Genomic DNA, 22,323 nt, shown 5'->3' with positions numbered 1-22,323 from the left:
AAGGTCTAGTTACCAGGCCATAAAATTAAAAAAAAAATACAATGAGTAGGCCCACCAGGCCCACGAACTTGTCACTTTTGCGACTTTTGGGTAAAATGAAACGCAATCGCAATGTTACCAGCGTATTTTATTTTCCTTAAGTTTTTGCCATTGATTCTGTGGTAAACTGCTATCTTCTTGAATTAAAAAAAAGCCAATATATGAAAAACATAATTGAAGTTCAATTGGATAACGTACAGTTACAATTTGTGGAAAAGGAAAATAAATATTTGACATGTTTGTAAGTGATTGAAAGTTTGACAGTAACAATTAACGTAATTACATAGCAACACATTGATTTTCAGTCATTGAAGTCATTTAGGCCGAAATGGGGGTGCTGTCAATTCGATTGAAACCCAATTTTTTGGGTTTATTGCGATCTTTGAACAGTATAAACTGGTTTATTGTGTTTTTTAGCTTAATTAACCTATCCGAATGTATTTACGAAGATCAAATCGGCAAATTTGACTGGTAACTACAGCTTTTAGGTTATGATATTTGTATGTCATCCTAGGGTCTCTAGTAAGTGAATTTATTATTTAAATCGTTTTCAGGCGTCAAACCTATGTCGGGAGGATCAAGTTTTCTCAATTCGACACAGTTTCGACAGCGAAGAAAATCATTGTTGCGACCGAAGAGAATGTACTGGCTGCTTTGAATTTGAAGACAGGTTCGTTGTTTACTAATCTATTTTATTGACCGCTTCCGATAATGGTAAATAAAGTAATCCCTCGGGTATTCAGTAAGTGATAGCTTCCGCGTGAAGTTCTGTGGCTGCAATATTTTGAAATGTAGTTTAAAAAAAAAAGATTGGTTATTTAGATATTAGATTTAAATACTTTACTGAAGTTGTTTTTAAGTAAAATTAAATATCATTTTTGTTGTTTGTAGAATTTGTAAACAGTTATATTCATTTCATTAGAAAAATAAATTGAATAATACACTATTATTATTTGTTAATGCACCCGCAGCTTAAAACTGATATGTGCACGTCAATGTCCTGATGCACTTGTGTTTTGTCCAAACTTTTTTCAAAATTGATAAGGAAAATTATTTATGAAGTTGTTGTGCTGGCAGGTCAAGTGGTATGGCGTCATGTATTTGAGTCGGCATCTCCAGGAAATATCCAGTTACTCCATGTCAGTGATAAAGTGGTGACAGTGACTGGAGCTAACCCATACTTAGTGCGGGGATGGGATTCTAATACTGGTAAGAATTTGTCATGATTTACATTATACTGGTTGGACTTTGAACTTAACCCCTTGTATGCTTAGACACGGATCTGTGCATGGGAATTTCAATCTATATGTTTTAAATTCAAAGGTAATTTTTTTTTTCAATGATCAAAATTGACAGGCCACATAAGAGCGGTTAAATAAGTAATGAATAAATATTATAGTCAATCCTATAAAAATTACCCATTCCAGTCTCAGGAAGTAATAGCACTATCCCATCTCATCCTGTGGATGTTGTATAAGGCAAATAAATGAAAACTGATGATGGCAGCACATGAACAAGGCTTGCAAGTATGTCCTTACTCACAAGACCAGTGTAATGTGTATCAAGAGCGGCTGGTCCGTACAAGTCGATTCCCACCGGCTTGCCTAAAATTGATTACTAGTAAAGTACCTAATGTTAAAGTAGGTTTCCTTTTGCTCAGTGTTGCCTAGCAGAAATTTTCACCAGTCGCCACTGATGTGTATGCTACCAAAATAAATAAAAACATTTGTTAACTACCACTCTAATGTTTCAATAATTGTTTTCTAGGTATTCTGCTCTGGGAATGGTCCCTGACACTCCAGAATGATGACCAGGCAGAGTTCTCCGAGTGGTGGGTGCAGAACAATATGCTGGTGCACATGTTGCCAGTGTTGGGCTCGCAGATCGAGGTTTCTATGTACAACTTGATGACGGGACAGAATAGAGGGTCCACTTCCAAGTTGCCAGCACTATGGACTAATGAAGGGTGAGATATATTAAAATTAATCAGTTTATTAAAATTAAGCCTGTTTTGATGTGACAAAATACATTCCAGTATATGCCTACTAATGCCAGTTTCTACAAAAATATAAACTTGGAACATCTGTTTACTATTTCAATTAGAAGATTCTGTAGGTTCATTAATTATTTAAAATAAATTAAGATGTACAAAGAAATAATCATATATTTTCTCCACATATTGTTCCTATAAATATTTATTTCTGTTAAAAAATATTGATTGTAAAAAAAATTGTCCTATGCAGTTGCCTCCTAGCCGCGCCGCATTACGTCTGTGCCTCAGGAAAAATGGGTAGCAATCTCCTCATCTCGCTGGATGTCACCTCCCAAGCCGTTCAGATCATCAGCAAGCCCGTCTCCAACTACATTGACATTGAGAAGTATTCCGGCAACATCCGACCCTTGGACGGCAACAGTGTGCTGCCCGGTTTTATACTTGAAGACTCCAAGATAGTCCTGATCAAAGACCATGAGTTTGAGGTGCTGAATTTGCCACTTGGTCATCCTTTGGCAAGTGTGGCAATTGTAGATGGACCTAGTGGATCAATAGTACTACAAGTTTGGGATGACAGTGTTAAGGTAATGCAAATTTTTGTTTATAATTTTATGTAGTTCTATAATTTTTAAAATATGATTTTATTTTGTGAATGAACCAGTTTTTTAACATCTTTTTATTTCACGAAAATGTATGACGCGTTCGCGTGGCATGCCATTTCTGTCAGTCTCAGTTGTATTTACATCCATATGATTTACCCACCATCTAGTGTTGAAACTGCCATACTGTCTTTTCTGACCTTGTGGTTCTAATAACATGCCATCCTATAATTTATATACTGAGGTTGGTTACAATAGCATGACAAAAACTAATGTTTACGAAGAAATACGATAAATAAATAAAAATCTTTTATTGTGCCAGAAAAAGTGCTTAAACTACTTATATTTTTATTTGTCGTAACTATTCTATGGTAAAAATCAAGACAAAGTTAAGTAAGTGTATTTCTGACCCCTGTACTAGTATAAACTGTATGGGAAAGGAAAGGATTATGTACTACATCTTTATATGGCCACAGTAAAAGATCAGTATCAACTTTAACAAACGTACGCCACGCGGTGTTTATGTATGCGCGCTGTGTACGTATGTAACACATGTAAGCGGAAGATGAACGAGAATGAATCATTCCCATCCGCGCGATTCATACATACCGCGCGGCGTTTCTTATAAGCAGAGATCGGACAGTTGGGCGTCATTTGTAAGACGTTTTCGGAATAATTAACCTTATGTTGTTAGAATGACGCTCAGGTGTCCGATCTCTGGTTAGACCGGTCTTATACTGTGAAACAGCACAGTTTACAGCAGAAACTGAAACCGAAGCCAATGTTTATTTGCCAACAGGGTCTATCGATGTGTGCGCACTCGCTCTCCGGCGCCGAAATAGCGGGAGTGCGCGCGGAGCCGGGCGCGCACGTGCCGGAGCCGACGCTGGCCGGCGCGCTGTGCGCGCGCGGCGCGCGCGAGCAGCTCGCCTGCCGCCTGCTGCTCGCCGCCGAGGACGACGCCGCGCTGCTCGTGCAGCAAGGAGGTGCTTACTATTATAATATCTATGGATTGTTTTTATATACTACGTCGGTTACAAACAAGCATAACGGTCCGTCTGATGGAAAGCGCTCACCGTAACTATGGACGCCTGCAACTCAAGGAGTGTCACATGGGCGCTGCCAACTCATTAGAAACTTGTACACTCCTTTTTGCTGTGTTAAGTACACAGCAAAAAGAAGTGTACAAATTGCCGACGAGTCAAAGGACAATATACTCACTATCACATCGCACCCTTGTTAAGCTAGCAAAAGTCGCTAGTAAAAAAAAAATCAACCTTTTTTATATTATTTTACTTCTGTTCACAAATGGTTCAGAGCCATAAGGATTACAAATGTACAAACAGTGTGGCCGATAGTACTAACTTGATTTGTTACATAAAATTCTGTAGGTCGCGTGCTGTGGGCGCGCGAGGAGGCGCTCGCGAACGTGGTGGCGGCGCAGTTCGTCGACCTGCCAGTCTCAGACCTCGACGCAGCCATCGAAGCCGAGTTCGACCAGAAGGAAGGTATGCTCACTAAATTACTTGCATTTTTTCCCTCTTCATCACTTTTGTGTAAGCGAAAGAGACAAATGAACGAAGTCGTTTGCTGTACAAACTTAAACTCCACGAGAATCATCAATAAGGTATTAAAGGTACCTATATAAAAATAAACTTACCGTGTCACGGTCATTCTGAAGAACTGTCTGCACTCTAATTGCGGCGACCTATTTACACGTGTGGAAAGAGTTTATTTATTTATTTAATCTTTGTTGAACACAAAAACACAATGTATAATAGGCGAACTTAATGCCATAAGGCATTCTAAGCAAGAGCATTTTAAGGAGGAGTTGTGGTAATTCGACGCAATCTCAGAGACTTATTTTTCCCATTTCTCTGTGTCTGCTTGGGTTTCTCATGATAAACATGAAAAAAGCGGCCTGACCTAACCATGATACGTAAACTCATTACAGTGCTGTGTAATTTTCCTTCATTTATTAATTACCTATTGAATAGAATAGAATAGAAAACGTTTATTTGGTTTTGGTATTGATTGGTATTGATTGACAGAGGTTCTTTATGTTTATAGCTGCCAAGATGTATGGTAAGTGTAGCTTGATGATGTGTTAGTGTTTACTCAAGTATACCAAATGTTGGACAAGAGACTACCAACATCACAGTGCTAACAGTAATTACAATGTGTATTAGTAGCCGCCAATAATGTATACTTTTATGTTATCACTGACAGGCAATCGTGAAAGCGAAATAGTATTCGGTACGCGATATTCTTGCTCCTTTGCTTGTAGGTAGAGCAACAAATTATGGCAGTAAATCAGTTGTGGATGTATTGACAACACTTTAGAGTTTAGGCCAATACTTTCAATGACTGCTTGTTTGACAAACACTCTTTGACTAGCGTAAGAGTGCTTAGCGAAATGAGTGTATTATTAGGTACATTTGCTTTTTGTTTTATTCCTAAAATCTTGAGCTAAAATTTGTATTTTTGTCTTTTTTGACCTGGTTTCTTTTGCAACAGCTTAAGAGAAAGATAAGGTTCTGAACCCGTTCCTTTATTCCTATTCACAAAAAACTTTCACGCACCCAAGTATAATATCCACGGCTTAATACACGAATTGCTGCTTACAATCAAATAATATGCAATCTATCAAATATATTCGTCATCTTGGCAGGTTCAGTATGGGGCGCGTTCACTCGCCGCCTGCGCACACAGTACCAGCAGCTGCAGACGCTGCTGCGCGGGCTGAGCGGCGAGCGCGCCACGAGCGAGCCCTCGCCGCTCGTGCGCGATTACTTCAACCTGCACAAGGTCATCGTGCTGGTGACCCGCGCGGGCAAGGTGACCTCACACTCCTATATTGGCACCTTTAGGTGTTATACTGAATGTCCCTACCTACTTAAAACCGCTGTCACACTTGCGCTCCCCTCACTCAAATCGCTAAAAAACTCGTTAGCGTCCTCACTTGAGATATTGCGACATGTTCATTTTGAAAATGTCAAATACGTATAAATTTTATAGTGGCTTTTTGGTAGAAGGGACATTTGACGTTTTATTGTGTTCTCAGATATTCGGCATGGACAACCTGTCGGGCGCGCTGCTGTGGCAGCGCTACGAGCCGCAGCTGGACGCGGACGGCGCCCGCATGTTCCTGCGGCGCGCCGCGCGCCACCCGCCGCACGACGCGTGCCTCACTATTGTTGGCAGGCAGGCGGTAAGTTCTACTATTCCTACATTGTTATTGAGAGTCAGAACTCAACAGGAGGTACATTCAGATTCTAAATCGAAAGGGGACTCCGATTCGGAACGTAGCCTTCTATTTCGTTTTGGGAAATCATGTTAAATTACACAACGCACTGACTAGATTTTTTAAATAAGAAATAGATAAACAGGCAAAAATATCGCGAAAAAAATATACTCGTACTTTGAAGAAGAGAATTTCCTTCGTATTTTGACGGAAACGTGCAAACACGTCTTGCTATTTCAGTCAAGTGTCAACGTTTCCGGAAAAATACGAAGGAAAAGCTTTTCGCACTACATCTATCTACCTCTAATAACTTTTGAAGAAAATAATATGTTGTGCAGGATAATGGCAACGGGCTGGTGATCAACTTGAATCCGATCCGCGGCACCCCGACGGGCGAGGGCACAGTGCCGCTGGACTCGCGGCTGCTGCAGGCCGCCGTGCTGCCGCAGCCCGACGGCGACGGGCTGCACGCGCTGCTGCTGCTCGACGCCGACGAGACGGTGCAGGTACGGAGCCGACACGGGACTGTGTCGGTACGGAGCCGACACGGGACCGGCTGTTGTAGACCGTCGTGGTGCCACAGCCTGACCGCGACGGGCTGCACGCGTTGCTGCTGCTCGACGCCGACGAGACGGGGCAGGTACGGAGCCGACACGGAACAGCGTAGTACGGAGCCGACACGGGACCGGCTGTTGTAGACCGTCGTGGTGCCACAGCCTAACCGCGACGGGCTGCACGCGTTGCTGCTGCTCGACGCCGACGAGACGGTGCAGGTACGGAGCCGACACGGAACAGCGTAGTACGGAGCCGACACGGGACCGGCTGTTGTAGACCGTCGTGGTGCCACAGCCTGACCGCGACGGGCTGCACGCGTTGCTGCTGATCGACGCCGACGAGACGGTGCAGGTACGGAGCCGACACGGAACAGCGTAGTACGGAGCCGACACGGGACCGGCTGTTGTAGACCGTCGTGGTGCCACAGCCTGACCGCGACGGGCTGCACGCGTTGCTGCTGATCGACGCCGACGAGACGGTGCAGGTACGGAGCCGACACGGAACAGCGTAGTACGGAGCCGACACGGGACCGGCTGTTGTAGACCGTCGTGGTGCCACAGCCTGACCGCGACGGGTGGCACGCGCTGCTGCTGCTCGACGCCGACGAGACGGTGCAGGTACGGAGCCGACACGTGACTGTATAGGAACGGAGGTGGCTGCTGCTGGCCGACCGATACGTGTGCGATCTTGGCGCAGATTGATACGTGTCGGATCTTGGCAGACGAGTCAAGTATTCCGAAGTTAACCCCATGAATTTTAAAGCTGCCTCTGATACAATTGTTTGCGTCGTTACCTCCTCTATTTTAGTAGATCGCCACGTAGTAAAGGAATATTATTTTGACCTACGCATATAGAGCTAGATGACTCAATTTGATATATAAGAACGGAATGCAGACATAAATATTTACTTTCATCAATTGAAATATTATTCTGTGTCAATATTCTGTACTAATATAACTTTCATCTGCAGATTTTCCCGCTGTCGGCCGCGCCGCTAGTCGAGAACATGTTTATCTACGTTGCCGATAGAAGCACGGCCAAGGTTCAGGGCTACGCCCTCAGATATGACGGAAAGGTGAGTCTATTTATTGCTCCACTCTCTAATTATAACTGTCTGGTTTGACTGATATCTCAAATTGTACCAATAATGACATTTTCTAGACACACACGGGTCGAACGCGATCAAATAACATTATTACCTTTTCTCCAATGTTTCGGCCAGGTTGCACTAGCCGTAGTCGCGGAAGACTGACGTCCCAGCAAAATGTCAATGGGGATGTAAACAACACCAAACTACCCGTTTTTATAAATGTTCGGGTTAGACAAATAAAATTGACCTACCCGTATTTGTTTAATGTTTATTATCCACCGCACGACACACAACACTCATAGTATCCGCGCACTGGTCCGAAGATAGATCTCTTGGTTTCAACATCTGAATCACTGGTCCCCATGTTAACGACGACCCGTTCTCTCTATTGAAATTTTTAGGATGTTTTTAAATTTTTAAATAATAGTGACGCTCCATTTGGTCGGATTGGTTCTCACCGTGTGCGTCTTTAAAAAATGTGTACAAAACGCGAGAACATAGTGTTATATTGTACCAATAATGACTTGAGCAAACACACATGATATCACTTCAGAAAATGATGTAGACTATGCTTAAGGCCGATATTACACTATCATAGACAACATGCAGTCCTTTTTCTTCACGTTGAAAAAAAAGGAGGCATATACCTATGACAATTTATGATTTATTTATTAACCACACATAGAAGCTCCTATATTAAATTAGAATTTGAGCTATACAACTTATTTTAGTTGCATCTATTCAAATACGAAACAACTACAAACACAATTCTTGGGTCTAAATGATTGTTGTATAAAATGCTTTCTTAGGATACCTATAGTTATATTCTAAGTAAAAAAAATTAACATCTTTGCGGCGATCTCGCTAGATGGGTTGTGCATTCGCGTTATAAGCTGTTACGTTTCTATAAATGTACTTTTCATTTCACTTGCCTATGACAAATGCCTTATAAACGTTATGTGCTAATGTAATTTTAAACATTTATCACCACAGACTGTAGTAGCGGAAAAGACGTGGTCGTTGAACCTCGGCGGGTCCGAAGGTTCCGGACACCGTATCGTGTCGGCGGTCGGCAAGCGGCCCGACGAGCGAGTACACTCGCCCGGACGAGTACTAGGAGATCGCTCCGTGTTGTACAAATACTCCAATCCTAATCTCGTGCTGTTCATCTCGGAAGGCCCTGACCCACTGCACAAGGGTGAGTTGGTAAACTTTACAGAGTAAATAACCTTAAAGGCACCGTATCGTGTCAGCGGTCGGCAAGCGGCCCGACGAGCCCGGCCGAGTACTGGGAGACCGCTCCGTGCTGCACAAATATTCCTACCCGAACCTCGTGCTGTTCATCTCTGAAGGTCCTGCGCAAGGGTGAGTATATAGAAACCACACCACACATCTGTCTCTGCAACCTTGAACGAAGGAACATACATTCTACCTTCTTCTACATCTGAGTCGGTAACATGCATTCTGTATATGAGTGATTACCATCAGGTGGCCATGCTTGTTTGCCATCGTCATGGTATAAATAACTTGTGTGTCAATATTCGTGTACCAAACATGTTATTATTTTCAGACGTAGTGGTGGCGACGCTAGTGGACGGCGTGTCGGGCGCCGTGGTGGCAGCGCAGACGCAGCGGCGCGCTCGCGCTGAGCCGCTCGCCGTGCACTCGGACAACTTCGTCGCATACGTGTACTACAGCGACCGGCAGCGGCGCTACGAAGTCTGTGAGTCCACAATCTTTACTATACTTAGTGCAGTTAAATAGTGACATTGCTGGATCGGGGCTGCCTTATTCTCCAGTCTTTGAATACAGAAAAAATAATTTTGATTAATTTTATAGCGACTATGGAGCTGTACGAGGGCAAGCAGCGCTGGCTGCCGGCGGGCGCGGCGTTCAGCTCGCTGCGGTCGGAGCGCGCGCCGTCGGTGGAACGGCAGACCTACATCCTGACTGCTGCACCCACCGCCGCTGCGACCACGCACACCGAGCGCTCGCTCACCGACAAGCACGTGCTGCGTGAGTACCTACTCTTCTCGGAGCCGTCCGTTGGTGGAAGCCTATACATCATCATCGTGAACATGACACGCTGTAAATGCTGAGGAAACGGGGCTTAATATCGGTCTATAGCTGCGCTCGTTAAAATAGCTGACGTGTCAGTAAAAATGTTAAGAGGGGGTAGAGCAGGGAGAATTTTCAGAATCTGTCAAATTACCCCATTACACACACAAACACCCTTCACTCACACTACCTCAATTTACTGTGAAAGGTCAGTGACCCTTAATTTTTTTCAAGAGTGTTATTTTGAGTTTGTAGTCAACTACTGACCTCCTTTGAGAAATTAAAACTGTAAAAAAGGTAGCATACAAGAAGACAGAGAAAAAATACGCATCATCTAGCTTTCCTTCTCTGTTCATGTCTCATGTGAATTTAATTTACCTAAATATGTAGATAACGTTCCTTATTCAATTGATTGTTTATCTAGGTGTATTTCAAATTACTATGCACTACATTTTGCGTTACTTTTCTATACTTAGATTAAAAATCGTCAGCCTGCCTATCCCCGCAAACATTATTCAAAGACGTGTGTGAAGGGCTAAAGGCCATACCTCCAGGCAGACAATTATTATGGTCGCGTGATAAATGATAAAACATCAGCCCTATCACACTATTTGTAAGTGCGATAGGGACGGCCCGATGTTATACCATTTATCGCGCGACCATGATTGCCCTGCCGGTCTTCGGAGGCCTGTGCTGTGCATTACGTATATGCGGGGTGTATTAAAGACTAACAGATAGGTACTTTATTCTTTTTGGTCGTTAGGTTTTTTATCAATTTATCATTTATTTTGATACAAAAATAAAATATGTGTATAAAATAAAAACCTAATGAATAGAGTACAGCTAGCAGCAGTCATGTCAGAGACACAAAGAAAGACAGGGAATATCGACGCATATCTTATCTTATCCAATACTGCCATCGCCATCTGCATCAGACTCTTGATCTTACCCAATTTCCGAGTCCCTTCTCTTAATTTCAGTTCCTTGAGTTGAAAATGTTGAAACTCATACTTAGTATTAAATAAACCACAAATAGATATAAAAATCACAATATAATTTTAAATTATGGCTTGGGCCCTGTACCAGTTGCAGTCGCTACGTCTGTAAAGCCCCTTGTAGTTTCTTTTAAATGGCTAAATACCTAGATGTCATAATAAGAGTTTTGAATGATTCACGGTTATTTTCATTAGACTTATATTATAAAATCAAAAAGGTAATCACGGTCTATATCCCGGTCAATATAAACCTAGATGTCATGTCATACACATCTGTGATGTAACTGAAAATTAAAAAACATCGCTCAGAGATAAGGTTCAAATTAGCATGGCAAAAAATACAGTGCAGTCAAAATACCATCAAAATACGAAAAAGCATATCAATGTCAATATCACTGCCGTATGCTGTATTTCAGGCCATAAGGGCTGTTTTCTCAAATATGAAAAAATCTCAAAAGCAGAACTTTAAATAGTATTTTATGCAACAGGCGTTTAAAGGAGATCAAAAATTGAGGCGAAATTTGTTATTAAGACGCCACGAGTATTTTTTGACTCAGTTAAACACCGTTGCATACAATACTTTTTTTACGACCATGCACTTAGTTTTTAATAGGTTTCTTGAATAACTTTCGTGAAATTCACACTGTTTCCTGTATTTTGACGCAAAGGTTTGCACTGTCAGCTCAGCTGCCCAAAGCCTTCCCGCGCACGCGCGCCGTATCGTTATAAGGCGTTGCCATGGTTACAGAGCCAAACAATGCGTTTTCAATTTTTTCGATACTGCGCGCATGCGCGGAAAGCCGGCGGACACTGGCTTTGGGGAATAGACTTTTATGTAGGGTTTTAAAGATCTATGCACGACCCTGTAAATGACGAATAATATGTAGTTCGGGAGTAGAAAAAAGACTTTCTAGGAAAATTATTTTGAACTTGATAGGTAGAACAATTTTTAAAAGTTGTACAAAAAAAATCTGAACTAAGTTTGTAACTATATGAAAAGTATTTTTTATCTTAGATTGCATATTTTATATGCATATTATCGTAACGAATTTTCTTTCAAATAAAAAGATAATTATTAGAATAGGTTGACGGTGTCTACCGTAAACTAGGGTTACATTGACCAATTTGGGAATTTGAACTTCTCTAGCTTCTACATTTAATGGGTATTTTTACCCATTAAATGTAGGAGTTAGAGAAGTATAAATTCCAAAATTGGTCAACGTAACGTAACTAAGGAAGAAAAAAAATGGGACCATCAACTTTTTTAGTCTTTTCCTGCTAAAAATCTAAAAAGGTAAGAAAATAAGTGATATCAGGATTATTGTTTTCTGTCACGATGCCTGCACGTATGAAATGTTTCTTTTTAACCCAGTGGTTGACTGGTAGGGAATGCCTTAAGGCATTATGTCCACCATTTGTACTTATTTTTTTATGTGCAATAAGGAATAAATAAATAAAATAATGTACGCAGAAAAAAAACGATGTGATCAAACATAAACTGACATTGGGGTTACTTTAATACACTATATATTTTTTTTAATGATAATTGAATGTAATCCCTTACAAAAGTATTTTATGTCAAGAAAAGATAAAAAAAAAAATGGTTCGCAGTCAAATATTACAACTCTTTAACACTATTTTGGGGTTACTTTGATCAAGAATAAAAATTAACATACATACATACATACATACAATCACGCCTGTATCCCATAAAGGGGTAGGCAGAGCACATGAAACTAACATCTTCGAAAAACCAACTTTATTTGCAATTATTTCAATATTTATCACAAGAAGCGATCAAATTATCAGCCTCAACAAGTACCGTGACAAAATCAGACAATAATTAACTATGTGTCATTATGGTCAATGTTACCCCATGCAAGTGATCAAAGACACCCCAAAGAGTAAATCATTAGTAGTAAATACCTAGTTTGACTTTATGATACAAAATTCAATACAATGGTATAGCTGAACACATTTCTGGCAACCTAATATTCACTGTGAACCTTTTACTTTAATACCCACTACGTTAGTTTAGAAGTTTATTTAAACATGAAAAATAGCAACAAACTATGCTTATATTTTGACATCCGCACTGCCCACGACCATACTTACTTATTCACCGCGTCAGAGCACCATCTAACTATAAAGGTTGGTTAAGGGTGGTTAAGGGTTATCATAATATGTGTAGATTTCATTACCGACCACTCATAACATATTAAATCCTTATTTTTTGGTAAAATAAATATAATTTGCTCGTGACAGGTCATATTTTGTTCGCAATCCGAAAGAGTCAACCCTTTTCCCTATTCACCCCTTCCCGACCCTATTCACTCCAACGTTAGGGTGAGCGAAAATTACTAAATAAAACGACATATTTTCAAAGACAAACCGAAGTTCACACTGCCGGAAGATTTTTTGTGTAAAAAATTAGCATGGCACATATAAAAAAACTGCTATCGACGTTCAAAAGTCGGTTTTGGCCCTATTCACCATAAATTACGTTAGGTATACCCGTTCCGACCCCATGAACCCAAAATCTTCAGAAAACGATGTACTATGTAGCCCAATTTTATTTGGTATTTTGGAGGTAAATAACTAGTAAAAATAATTTAGTTTTACAATTGTGCGAAAATAGATTCTGTAGCACGACCAAGTTTCCCACGCGTAACGCAGGTAGAAGGTTCCGCCGGCCCTTCCGATTCCAACGGTACCGCACCATTGTTTCTACATTGCGATGGCCGGCCACTGCAGATGCGCGGGTCCAGCGTCCCGTTACTCAGGAAGGAAGCGTCGCTTTCACCCACGCCGTCGGGTGGTATAAAAGCCCGCCGGGACACATCCCAAATCAGTTGACATCCCAGTCTGCTCCTAACTAGGACCTTACTCTAGGCCTAAGATAGCTCCTTGCTAAGTACGGAGAAAGCCCGTTCCGATCACACATTGCGTAAACCCCTGCGTTTGGCGTAAGGTCGCAATTCCGATCACACACGGAGAGTCTTCTACTAGCAAGGCGTGAGCCCGGTTCGGAGTACGTCTCGTCACGTCACCTCTTTTCGGTACACCCGCTACCGTCGCGTCCATAGTCAAAGTGAAGTTCAGTGAAAGCAACAGTGTACAGTGCTAGATATACCACTCACGGAATTCGTGTTACTTAGTGTTACTAGACTACATTGTACAAGAATAAGACTATTTGTGTAAACTCGCGTGTAACTCTTGTGTTGTCTAAATAAATCCAATTGGAATCGTTGTTGTTGTTCTGTTAAGCCAGGCCTGAACCCTCACCATCTTATAAGAGTGTCGACTTATTGGGACCCTCAACCCAATTAGTCTGCGCTCGGTAAAGGGAACAACATCACCCCTTTACCACCTTTTACAACTGGCGCCCCACGTTGGGCGCCAGTTGTAAAAGGCGGTAAAGGGGTGATGTTGTTCCCTTTACCGAGCGCAGACTAATTGGGTTAAGGGTCCCAATAAGTCGACACTCTTATAAGATGGTGAGGGTTCAGGCCTGGCTTAACAGAACAACAACAACGATTCCAATTGGATTTATTTAGACAACACAAGAGTTACACGCAGGTTTACACAAATAGTCTTACACAATGTAGTCTAGTAACACTAAGTAACACGAATGCCGTGAGTGGTATATCTAGCACTGTACACTGTTGCTTTCACTGAACTTCACTTTGACTATGGACGCGACGGTAGCGGGTGTACCGAAAAGAGGTGACGTAACGAGACGTACTCCGAACCGGGCTCACGCCTTGCTAGTAGAAGACTCTCCGTGTGTGATCGGAATTGCGACCTTACGCCAAACGCAGGGGTTTACGCAATGTGTGATCGGAACGGGCTTTCTCCGTACTTAGCAAGGAGCTATCTTAGGCCTAGAGTAAGGTCCTAGTTAGGAGCAGACTGGGATGTCAACTGATTTGGGATGTGTCCCGGCGGGCTTTTATACCACCCGACGGCGTGGGTGAAAGCGACGCTTCCTTCCTGAGTAACGGGACGCTGGACCCGCGCATCTGCAGTGGCCGGCCATCGCAATGTAGAAACAATGGAAACGCTGCATCTTGGGGAGGTTTAATCTTCTCCGGACAGTCACTATTCCGAGTGACTATGCATGATGCGAGCTGACGTTGTGACTTTACGTCAGAGCTATCTTGTTTTGGTGCAAGTTTAGCACGCTCAGCATGAGCTGGAATGACCACTGCTGGATCACGTGGCTGCAACTTCAAAGCTTCCTGACTATTCTTGTCTAATGCTTCTTTTCTTATTTCCTCCCTTTCTTCCGTAGAGGGAACTTGCGTACAGCCTGCTTGAAGTTTTGCTGTAGGGCTTGGCCCTATTTCACCAGGTACGCTTGGGGCCCAAGAATATAGGCCAACGCTCTGGTCTCCTGGATTTGCATTTCTGCAGCAATTAGGACACTTGCTGCGAACGACGCCGGGTCTGCTGCATCCGTAGCAACTGATGCTAACCGGTGCTGATGGAGCAACCTTGCTCACATCTCCCCCTGCAGTTGAGCTCATCTCTTGTTGTTGCCGCTTCTTTGTGCGACAATCTGCTTCGGCGTGCCCGTTCTTATCGCAGTACTCGCAGCGTTGTCGGCCTGAAGTGTTCCGATTATTGTTTGAAGGTACTGAGGCAACATTTTCTTCCCAGCTCGTCTTCTTTTCCAATAGGATTTCTTCAGCGCTCCGTGCGAGTTTCAGAAGTTCGTTGATCGATTTGAAAGCGCTTCTTGGTACCATTTCCCGTATATTCAAGTGGAGCTGACCATAAATCATATGGAGTTGATGGGTCTCCGGTGGGATTGGTGAAGGCAGCTGGGCTATAAGTGCCCTCTTCTTTGCGACGAACTTCTCAGTGGGGGTTTTCGCATCCTGCTTGAGTTCTATTATCCTCTGATACAGGATGTCCGCTGGTATTTTCGGGGCGAACGCGTGCCGCAGCCGATTCTCAAAATCCGTCCAGGACTTGACGTCTGACTTGGCACCTTCCCACCAGACAGCGGCGTCTCCTTTTAAAAGGAGGGTAAGCCCTTCGAGAGCGTTCTCGTCGTCAATGTTCTCGATTTTCTTGTACACGTTGATAGCTGCGAGAAAAGTCTCTGCAGCCTCGTTTTCGCCAGTTCCGTCGTATACTGCGTTGCATCGTGCGAAAGACCCTTGTCTGTTTGCCGGTGCTAGAGCTGCGATGATGCGCTGGAGCTGTTCTTCGGTCATTGTGAGGGCCATCTTCGCTCTGTGTTGTGCTCGTGTTCTGGGTTCTGAAGCCAGGGCCACTTAGTTGGGCGCCAGTTGTAAAAGGCGGTAAAGGGGTGATGTTGTTCCCTTTACCGAGCGCAGACTAATTGGGTTAAGGGTCCCAATAAGTCGACACTCTTATAAGATGGTGAGGGTTCAGGCCTGGCTTAACAGAACAACAACAACGATTCCAATTGGATTTATTTAGACAACACAAGAGTTACACACAGGTTTACACAAATAGTCTTACACAATGTAGTCTAGTAACACTAAGTAACACGAATGCCGTGAGTGGTATATCTAGCACTGTACACTGTTGCTTTCACTGAACTTCACTTTGACTATGGACGCGACGGTAGCGGGTGTACCGAAAAGAGGTGACGTAACGAGACGTACTCCGAACCGGGCTCACGCCTTGCTAGTAGAAGACTCTCCGTGTGTGATCGGAATTGCGACCTTACGCCAAACGCAGGGGTTTACGCAATGTGTGATCGGAACGGGCTTTCTCCGTACTTAGCAAGGAGCTATCTTAGGCCTAGAGTAAGGTCCTAGTTAGGAGCAGACTGGGATGTCAACTGATTTGGGATGTGTCCCGGCGGGCTTTTATACCACCCGACGGCGTGGGTGAAAGCGACGCTTCCTTCCTGAGTAACGGGACGCTGGACCCGCGCATCTGCAGTGGCCGGCCATCGCAATGTAGAAACAATGGTGCGGTACCGTTGGAATCGGAAGGGCCGGCGGAACCTTCTACCTGCGTTACGCGTGGGAAACTTGGTCGTGCTACAATTCTCATTTGGCCGTTTTTTTAACCTGGCCTGGTTGCCTAGTGGTAATAACGTTAGCTGCGTAAGCTGAAGACCCGGGTTCGATTCCCGGCTCAGTATATATGTGAACACTTTATTGTACATAAGACAAGTTAGGACATAAAAATACAGTAAAGTTATGATGTACAAAGGCGAACTTATCCCTATAAGGGATCTCTTCCAATCTTTGAGCGAATTGAAAATTTATTATTTATATAAACTTGAAAAAGAACAAATCAAAAATGATTCAATAAAATAATTTTATTTCTTTCCTAGTTGTATAGTTTTATACTTATGATTTTTATTTTAAAGTAATCCGTCTATATTATAGCAACCATGGGTGATTTTTGCGGACTTAAGTAGAAACGTGGAGGTAGACAGAAGTGTGATTAACATTTCTAAGTGTTAATTTCTTGTATCTAGTCTAACTACGAAGCAATACATTGACGTATAAATTGCGTCCATATACAGAGAAGTCATTCATAAAAATACCACTTTAGGTAAGTTATATATATTTTATACAATGTGACAAGCATTGACCACACATCCCAATTCACCCCTCTTCCGACCCTAATCAGCCCCTTCGTAAACCTATTCACCCCCTTTGCGACCCGATTCCCCCCATTCCTGATCCCATTCACCCCTCAGGCCGCGGATATTTATTCATCCCGTAAAAATTCCCCAACACAGTTGCATCGCTTTCTTCATGAAAACCATTATAAAAATAAAAATATGTCTTATGATTTTCTGTTATTTATACATAAACTTTAGAAGTGTATACACATTCAAAAGGATAATGAACGATTAAAATGAGTAAAAATCCAATAAATTTGAACGTCAACTTTGACAGACATGAAACTGTAAATAAAAATGTGTGGCTTGCACATTTTCACTGTAATTTTAAATATTCACACATTTTTTTTAGTAACATATTGTGTATAATACTTTTCACTCAACAGATAACTGCTATTGGCCTAAGACTATGTAAAAATACCTATGTAAGTTGAATATTTACGGCTGTTGTCCTAAATACAAATAATAATAAAAAAACATAATATATTATTTTCCTACTTTGATTGCGGAAAATAGAAGGAATATGTCAAGAAATATAATAACATTATATACCCCCGGAACCCTTTTCACCCCAAATTACGGTATTTATTAAATTGTCATTATGTAAAATGTCGGAAACTACGGAACCCTACACTGACGCGCTCTTGGTCGGTTTTTCTTCTTAATGCTATGTAAGAGATAATAAAAAATTACACCTCCCAATTTATAATGTTTTTTTTGCAAAAAAAATATTTATTGCTCTCCGAGACATTTCTAAAAACCCCTGACTCAATGGGGATACGACGTTTCATAACAGAGTTCCTATGATCACCTTTCTGCTCCATCATCAGATTAGCTCCATGATACCATAATATTGCATTGTCACTTGATTACGCTGCGATTTATATGTGTGCAAAATTTCAGCTCAATTGGAAACCGGAAAGTGGGTCAAATTTAGCTTCTACGTTTTGACTCAAACTAACATAACTAACAAGGCAAGTTGAATAAAAGCTTGTACCTATAAAGGCTTCTGATACTAGATTTGCAATAAGTTTACTTGTCATAATTTAAGAACAGATGAGACAGACATATCCAATGACACAAGTCTATAGGTACCGTTTTTGTGAACTGTCAAATCACCTCATACAATTTACGGCTGTAAGGCAACCAGGTAGGGTTTATTATTGCACTTTAATTACATATTAATGATTTCTAGCCCGTAAGATATATATTTGCTTTACAATGGATAGATATTTATGCGGGTGAGAGTGTAATTTAGGTTTTTATAAAGAATCAAATATTTTTAAGCGACCCGATCAGATAAGTATGCGGATAAGGACCCTCCCACATCTACCGTCTTGCGATCGTAGCGTCGGGCCAACTGTATGGCCGCGCTGACGCGGCGTCTTTTTCCATACAGTTGGCCCGACGCTATACGCTCGCGAGACGCTAGAAAGAGAGACGATGTTTTTGCCGGTCACGGAGCATCACAATTTTTTGCCGGGAACATGTCGTCATATGGCCCCCTATAGAAAATCAGATATTTTTGCACGGCTGTTCATAGTCATTTATGCTGGTCACCAGCTGGTGTTCCATGAATATTTGGTCTAGTTGAGTGGAGAAGTGCCATTCAAAACAAGCGCTTTGTAAACAACGATGTATTTAGGTGATTTATAATTATTATTGTTTTCAACTTACGGTTACGTGTTCGCGGTATGCACAAAGTAAATCTTTAATGAAATTGAGTGATTTTTTATATACACAATTAAATTTGAACCAGAAGCACTATACCTATACCCGCTCGCATTCCCCTTTTTTCTATTCTAAGTAAGAATCGATTAATACGTATCTGAATATGTATGAATAAATTAAATTGTAATTGTTTACATACAACCTGTGAAGTTTGGTTGACAAAATTTGACGTAGGTACTGTCATATATATTTTTAAAATGACGTAATGTTAATACCAGCGTAATGAAAATGTATTCCAATGAGTAAAACAAAACATGAAACTTTTTTCAATTTAACCGAACTAGAATGAAATCATTTATACTCATTCGGTTGTGTTCGTTATTTTCTTTAATAATGTGATATATTTTTATTTATTTTTTATGCACAAGCCATGCACCTTTAAATTTTAAATGAGATTGGATCTCCACCTGACATATTTGATTTACCCTATTTATTTTGAGCACAGTTTTACACTGGTATGGTTTTTCGTGTACGTACACCATTTTCTGTCAAAATATTTGTCAAATTTAATTGTCAACGCGGAGCGACCGGCGACACGTCTGCCTCCGATGAGCCGCTCACGGCATCTAATCGAAAGGAGAATTCTGACAGCAATGGCGAATGTATGGAAATTTTACGATAGTTTAAATTTAAGGTAAAATTTCTTTGTTGCCTTTGAGAGGAAAAATATAAAAAACCTCAAAACTTCTAGTCCATTTATCTGGCTTTTAGAATCACTTAATGTTATAACTAAAGTATTGAATTTTTTTAACAAAGTTTACTAAACGGCGACATACGTTTTTCTCATTTTAGGTCAACTTTGCGTGTGTTTATTTATTATACCTTTAATAATTAGAGATTCTGAATAGTCAAAAGTTGTAGACACACTCTTTAAGATATTAACTCCATTTATTTTATTTCATTTAATTTAGAAATGTGAGCAGCATTTGTTAAACGCCGAATGCACTTTTCGAGGATTTCGTACGACCCCCTCTTAAGTAGGGTCTAGCTGCTAACATATTCAAGAGTTGTTTTTGTTTCTCGTTACTTAGGCATGAATCTTGTTTGAGTTTTGTTCGTAAAAACGTAATAGCTGACCCCGAAATAGCGTTTTCAGTACGTTTCATAAACGAGTCAGTTTTTTTTGCTTGAATGTGTTCGTTATATTCACTTTTATTTGTACAAAGTAGTTTTTATGCAGGTGACAATTATCTCATCAACATACTGTACAGTGTACACTCTGTATACTTCAAGATCCTATTTAAATCGGTTTATCGTTTCGTCAGTGGCATTATCGACGGGCGCGATAGTGGAGCTGCCCTGGGCGTTCCTCGAGCCGCGGCGGACGGCCACGCCGACGGCCGAGCAGCGCGAGGAGGGGCTCATCCCCTACGCGCCCGAGCTGCCGCTGCCCGCCGAGGCCGTCGTCAACTACAACCGCTCGCTGCACCGCGTCAGCGCGCTCTACACCGAGGCTGCCGGCATCGAGAGCACCAGCTTAGTGCTGGCCACTGGACTCGGTGAGTCACTGGTAGTATAGGCTGTTGATACCCGCCGAGGCCGTCGTCAACTACAACCGCTCGCTGCACCGCGTCAGCGCGCTCTACACCGAGGCTGCGGGCATCGAGAGCACCAGCTTAGTGCTGGCCACTGGACTCGGTGAGTCACTGGTAGTATAGCCACTCAATTGCTCTAAAATTTTCAATGGCCTCTATTGTCAAGTAAAATAAAGGTGACAGCTGGTAACTAGAGCTACCAAAAGCAACTGAGTGGCTATGCTGTTGATACCCGCCGAGGCCGTCGTCAACTACAACCGCTCGCTGCACCGCGTCAGCGCGCTCTACACCGAGGCTGCGGGCATCGAGAGCACCAGCTTAGTGCTGGCCACTGGACTTGGTAAGTTTCTTATGATCATTGTTGCTGTATGACTCGGAACTCTCGGAAGTACTGATCGCCACTGGGCTCGGCGAGTCTTACTGATTTTGTTAAAATCTGTGTCAGCAAGTCTCGTTGGTTCTATATGATGTAAATTTCCAATCCACAGAGTTATCGTATTATCAATTGATATTATAAGGTCAATACGGGTAAGTGTGTCATAAGGGGGAGTGTGTCTGGCCTTCACATTTGGCATGTTTAAACAATTCAAACCAATGATCAGTGTTTAATGAGAGTTCATAGGTTTACCGCTAATTGTGAGTAGCCAGTTAACCCTTCGTCTGTGTCTGTCAAAAAATTGTCATAAAACAATTAACTTTGATATATATTATTTTAAAGTCCAACGCCTTATGTTAGGATCCTTATCAAACACAGACGAAGGGTTAATAGTGCTGAAATCGCCTATAACCATTGTTTTTCATCTTCAAACAGATCTGTTCTACACACGAGTGGCGCCCTCAAAAACATTTGATCTCCTGAAGGACGACTTCGACTACTATCTGATCACGCTGGTGCTCGCCGGCCTCATTGTCGCCACCTACAGTTCCAAGTACTTCGCCTCGCGGAAAACCTTAAAGAACGCGTGGAAGTGATGTGTTCAATAAGTTTTGACTGTATAGCTGGAGCGTTATCAAATTTTAATGATAGTAGGTACTGATACAGTAGAGAACCAGTAGTACCTCTTCTAACAAACGTACGCGGCGCTCATAAATACATACCGCGCGGCGTACATTTGTTGAGAAAAAATATTACTGGACTTATAATGTGGTATTGATTCGAATTTTGAGCGCCCGTATTGATTATTCTTTACGGAGCTCAAATAATTGGGACTGAATGCGTGGAAATATCAGATAGGGTCAGGTTAGTAGGTGTTATCCTAGTGATACATCCGCGGGTAGTTTGTAAGATGTAAACTACTCAAGGTTTATCTGTTTGTTACCCAGTAATAGTAAGTAAATTGACTTTGCACCTGCAAAGCCAAGCAGTTCGATAGTGTGCAGTGTGCAATATTTAATAATATAAAATAAATTCTAAATATTCATTATACTCAAAATAACACTTTCATATACATTATCAATGAACACATATTATGTACAGCATACATTGTGGACTATAAAGCATTACAGAGCACTGTTCTAAACAAATCACCTAGTCTGCCTGCGCCATATGATTTCATGTACATTAAGTATTCATTTTATTTAAATATCTGATGAAATGAAGACCGACGATGAAGGTGCATTTATTGTAAAATAGTCACACTGCCATCTATACAGTCCTGATTTGATTTTTAAAGCAAACATGAGATATGTTTAGCCGCGAGTGTTCCACACTGCTAACACTGCAAGTTAAGAGTGTATAATGGTTACAATGAACTTTCTTGTTTTGTTGTAATGTAGGACAATTCAAGGTCACAGTCAAAGCTGCGAACAATTTTAGGTAAAGCAATATTGCCACATGGGCATTGTAAGGTAGGGCACAAGTG

The 22,323-nt window shown here is 41.8% G+C and overlaps 1 protein-coding gene across 3 annotated transcripts; it reads left to right on the top strand.

Moving 5' to 3' along the window:
• The first annotated feature begins 358 nt into the window (after window positions 1–358).
• On the top strand, window positions 359–21,828 carry LOC125236196 (ER membrane protein complex subunit 1). 3 transcript variants are annotated; one of them, XM_048142910.1, is made up of 18 exons: window positions 359–510; window positions 594–709; window positions 1,117–1,248; window positions 1,807–2,005; window positions 2,283–2,616; window positions 3,431–3,617; window positions 4,023–4,139; window positions 4,702–4,716; window positions 5,303–5,469; window positions 5,696–5,842; window positions 6,214–6,381; window positions 7,401–7,505; window positions 8,514–8,718; window positions 9,091–9,243; window positions 9,360–9,536; window positions 20,192–20,325; window positions 20,465–20,564; window positions 21,273–21,828. In XM_048142910.1, exons 1-18 carry the CDS (start codon window positions 368–370, stop codon window positions 21,431–21,433), a joined length of 2,760 nt encoding a protein of 919 aa, XP_047998867.1. In that variant the 5' UTR covers window positions 359–367; the 3' UTR covers window positions 21,434–21,828. The 3 variants fall into 3 exon arrangements, with proteins under 3 accessions (XP_047998867.1, XP_047998866.1, XP_047998868.1); XM_048142909.1 differs by lacking the exon at window positions 20,465–20,564 and having other exon boundaries at window positions 20,192–20,425; XM_048142911.1 differs by lacking the exons at window positions 4,702–4,716; window positions 20,465–20,564 and having other exon boundaries at window positions 20,192–20,425.
• The last annotated feature ends 495 nt before the right edge of the window (window positions 21,829–22,323 follow it).

The sequence above is a fragment of the Leguminivora glycinivorella genome, chromosome 2, assembly GCF_023078275.1.
Source record: "Leguminivora glycinivorella isolate SPB_JAAS2020 chromosome 2, LegGlyc_1.1, whole genome shotgun sequence".
In the NCBI taxonomy this organism is placed as follows: domain Eukaryota; kingdom Metazoa; phylum Arthropoda; class Insecta; order Lepidoptera; family Tortricidae; genus Leguminivora; species Leguminivora glycinivorella.
Note: the sequence above shows the minus strand (reverse complement) of the source record. Positions and strands in the feature narration are given on the sequence as shown.